The following is a 3,214-nucleotide window of genomic DNA, read 5'->3' as shown; positions in this document are numbered from 1 at the left end:
ATGACCGATCACAATGCTTATCTGATTATTTTGTTATTCAGAGTGCTGATGATACTCAGTTGCTTCTTACTGGAGACGATAACATTTCAGAATTGATTGCCGAAGCAGAAAATGTATTATCAATTGTAAAGTTATACAATTGGGCTATTATTAAATGAAAATAAAACCCAATGTATTTTTATTGGTTCTCGACATTGCTTATCTGTTATCAAAAGATATTTCTATAAATTTTAATGGTAACCAAATTATACCCAAGACAGTGGTGAAAAATCTTGGAGTATATATTGACAATTATATGATTTTTAACTCGCATATTGATGAAATATATAAAAAAAAGTAACTGGTACTCTAATGTATCTTAATTACTTAATAGAATACGGGGCAGTTTTGATACCCCAACACGGGTAATGGTTGTGCAATCACTAGCTCTAAGTATGATTAACTATTGTTCCATAATTTGGGGAGCCACAACAAAGGAACAAATGGAAAGAGTCCAGAAACTTCCAAACTTTGCAGCAAAGGTCGCGATCGGAGGCTTACGTAGATACGATCATGTATCCCCCGCCTTAAACGATTAGAATGGTTAAAGGTACAATATAAATATCGATACGACATATGTATCTTTATCTTTAAAATCTTGTATCATCATCAGTAACCGAACAGTAACAGTAACGAGACAATGCGACAATCTCTATATACCAAAAATGAATACAAATGCTAGCACAAAAATTATAACGGTGAGGGGACCACAGGTCTGGAATCAGATTCCAACTGAGATGAGAAATACAGCCTCTCTTTCTAAATTCAAAGACAGATTAAAGAAATTTATGCTATGTGATTTTAATGTTTAATCAGTCTATTATGCTAGGAAATCATAAGTAATATATTAATGTTTTATGAGTGATATCTACTTAAATATATCGGTTATACCAAAGAGCATGTAAATAATCAGCCCAAAATCGTATTTATCTACATTTATGACCAATGTATGCAATATATATTTTATATTAGTTATAACAATTTTAGTAATTCTATTGAAAGTATTGTATTTTGATACATTTGTTATTTTTATGTATATCTCTGTATTTTTAATTATTCTGTGTGTTTGAATACCCAATGTAAATTGGAAAATAAAGTTTTTTTTATTATTATTATTTCTCTCTTCCTTTCATTCTCTTCTTTTCTGTCTCTCACTCCCCCCCCCTCTCTCTCTCTTTCTCTTCTCTGCTTTCTCTCTCTCTCTTCTCTGTCTTCTCTCACTCCCTTTCTCCCTCTCTCTTTCTCTCTCTTCATTCCTCTCCCTTTCATTCCTCTTTCTTCTCCTTTCTGTCTTTTCTCTTCTCCTCTCTGTCTTCTCTCTTCTCCTTTCTGTCCTCTCTCTCTCTCTTTTCTCACTCCTCTTTTTTTCTCACTCTTTTTCTCACTCTTTCTCTCTCTTCTCACACTTTCTGTCTCTTCTCACTATCTCTGTCTCTTCTCTCTCTCTCTCTCTCTCTCTCTCTCTCTCTCTCTCTCTCTCTCTCTCTCTCTCTCTCTCTCTCCTCTCCCTCCCTTCCTCCTGTCCTTTCTCCCACTCTCTCTCCCTCACTCCCTTTCCCCCTTTCCTCTACTTTCTTTTTATTTTCCCTCTCCTTTCCTCCCCCTTTTCCCAGATCCCTTTTCTCTTACTTATTTAACAATAACATTTCTCTTCTCCCAACAGTGGAAGATACTATCACAACTTTCGAGGAAGACATGGACGACCCCTTCGAGCAGCTCATGGCAAGAAGAGAGCCGAGGAAAATGAGCGTTAAGGCAAGTATAAAAATGAATATGAAAAAGATGCTATATATTTCCACATTTTCTAGTCTCCCCTACCCCACCCACTCATTCCTTTGATTTATTTACACTAGCTTCTTTCGTGCTTAATCCCTTTAGGATGATGGACCTTCAACTTCTTTTGTAAGGAGAGGTTCCGACGAGGGTAGTAGCCCGAGACATAGTAGCCCCAGACGCAGTAGCCCGAGACATAGTAGCCCCAGACGCAGTAGCCCGAGCCATAGTAGCCCCAGACGCAGTAGCCCGAGACGTGGAAACCCCTTGAACCGCAGCGCAAGCTACCTGCCACCTCGAGCGTCATTCGCCTCGACTTGGCGGGAAAGTGAAAATGCTTGGCAGGTCGGTGGTGGCCATTTCTTTGAAAGGCCTCGAGGAAGAGGGAGGAGCTTGAGTTATGGGAGAGGTGCTCGACGACAGCCGCAGGAGCCGAGCCCGTTTCCTCCTCGAGGATCCGGAGGGGGTCAGAGGCGGAGCGTCAGCCCCTACTTGTTGGTAGATTGCCTTATTGAATACCCCAATTTTCGTAGCAGCCTTCTTAATCTTATGGAGGAGAAGGAACTGCCCCCTAAAAATGTAAGGGAAACTACTCTAACTTACTCACAAGTTTTTTCCCTTGAAGGAGAAGAGGTAGTGCTCCGACCCAGGGTTGGTGTCTGCGCCACACATTCAGGGCCAAATGGATGCGAAAACCGGCCAACATGCAATGACCTTCATATTTGCCCTAAATATTTATTAAGCTGGTGCAAGGACAATAACTGTATTCTAGGGCACAGGTGGCAAACAGATCACAACAGGCGCATTCTCCAACAGTTTTACATTGATCGCTTGCCTTTTAGGAATCTTCGTACTTTAATCCAAAGACTGACTAAAGCTAAAGGACCAGTTGGCCAACTAAGCATCTGTCAAGAATATAACAGAGGAGGGTGCAACAAGAATAGTTGTGTCGCTCTTCATGTTTGTCACAGTTTCATCACAGGTTTGGCTCGTTGTTCTGTGACTGGCTGCCAGCTGAACCACAATCTTCAGACGCCAGAGTGCTCCCATCTGCTTACAGCTCATGGATTCTCCATAAATGAAGCCCCACGTGACATAACTGGAGCTCTCCTCGCTGCATATCCATTTTTGTCACAGGGAAATAAATCAGTTGGTGTAAGGAAGTCAGATTCTGATGCAACGAATGGGAACATCACTAACAATGGTCAAAAGGCCACATATGTAACAAATGGCAGCACTATTACCAGAACTCAAGACACTATTTCTTCCAACAAAATGGATAAGGCTAAACCGAAAAACGGTAAAAGCAGTAAAGACGATATTAGCAACCGTGATCATGGCAGTGGTACATCAAATGTCCAAAGCTCAAGGGCTGTGAAACCCAAAACAACAAATCAGGTGC

General features: G+C 40.7%; 2 protein-coding genes across 2 annotated transcripts in view; one reads left to right on the top strand and one right to left on the bottom strand.

Annotated features, from left to right (window-relative positions):
- Window positions 1-3,214, bottom strand: part of LOC113821083 (organic cation transporter protein) — a 302,263-nt gene that overhangs the window by 174,084 nt on the left and 124,965 nt on the right. The gene's annotated exons all lie outside the window — the stretch shown is intronic.
- LOC113822008 (protein mono-ADP-ribosyltransferase PARP12) overlaps window positions 1,720-3,214 on the top strand; it is a gene marked incomplete at its 5' end in the record, with an annotated part of 3,101 nt that continues 1,606 nt past the window's right edge. The window contains 2 exon segments of the mRNA XM_027374516.2: window positions 1,720-1,794; window positions 1,918-3,214. The exon segment at window positions 1,918-3,214 is cut by the window's right edge and continues 1,606 nt beyond it. Coding sequence (XP_027230317.2) covers window positions 1,720-1,794; window positions 1,918-3,214 — 1,372 coding nt within the window.

This window comes from Penaeus vannamei, chromosome 39 (genome assembly GCF_042767895.1).
Source record: "Penaeus vannamei isolate JL-2024 chromosome 39, ASM4276789v1, whole genome shotgun sequence".
Classification (NCBI taxonomy): Eukaryota; Metazoa; Arthropoda; class Malacostraca; order Decapoda; family Penaeidae; genus Penaeus; species Penaeus vannamei.
Note: the sequence above shows the minus strand (reverse complement) of the source record. Positions and strands in the feature narration are given on the sequence as shown.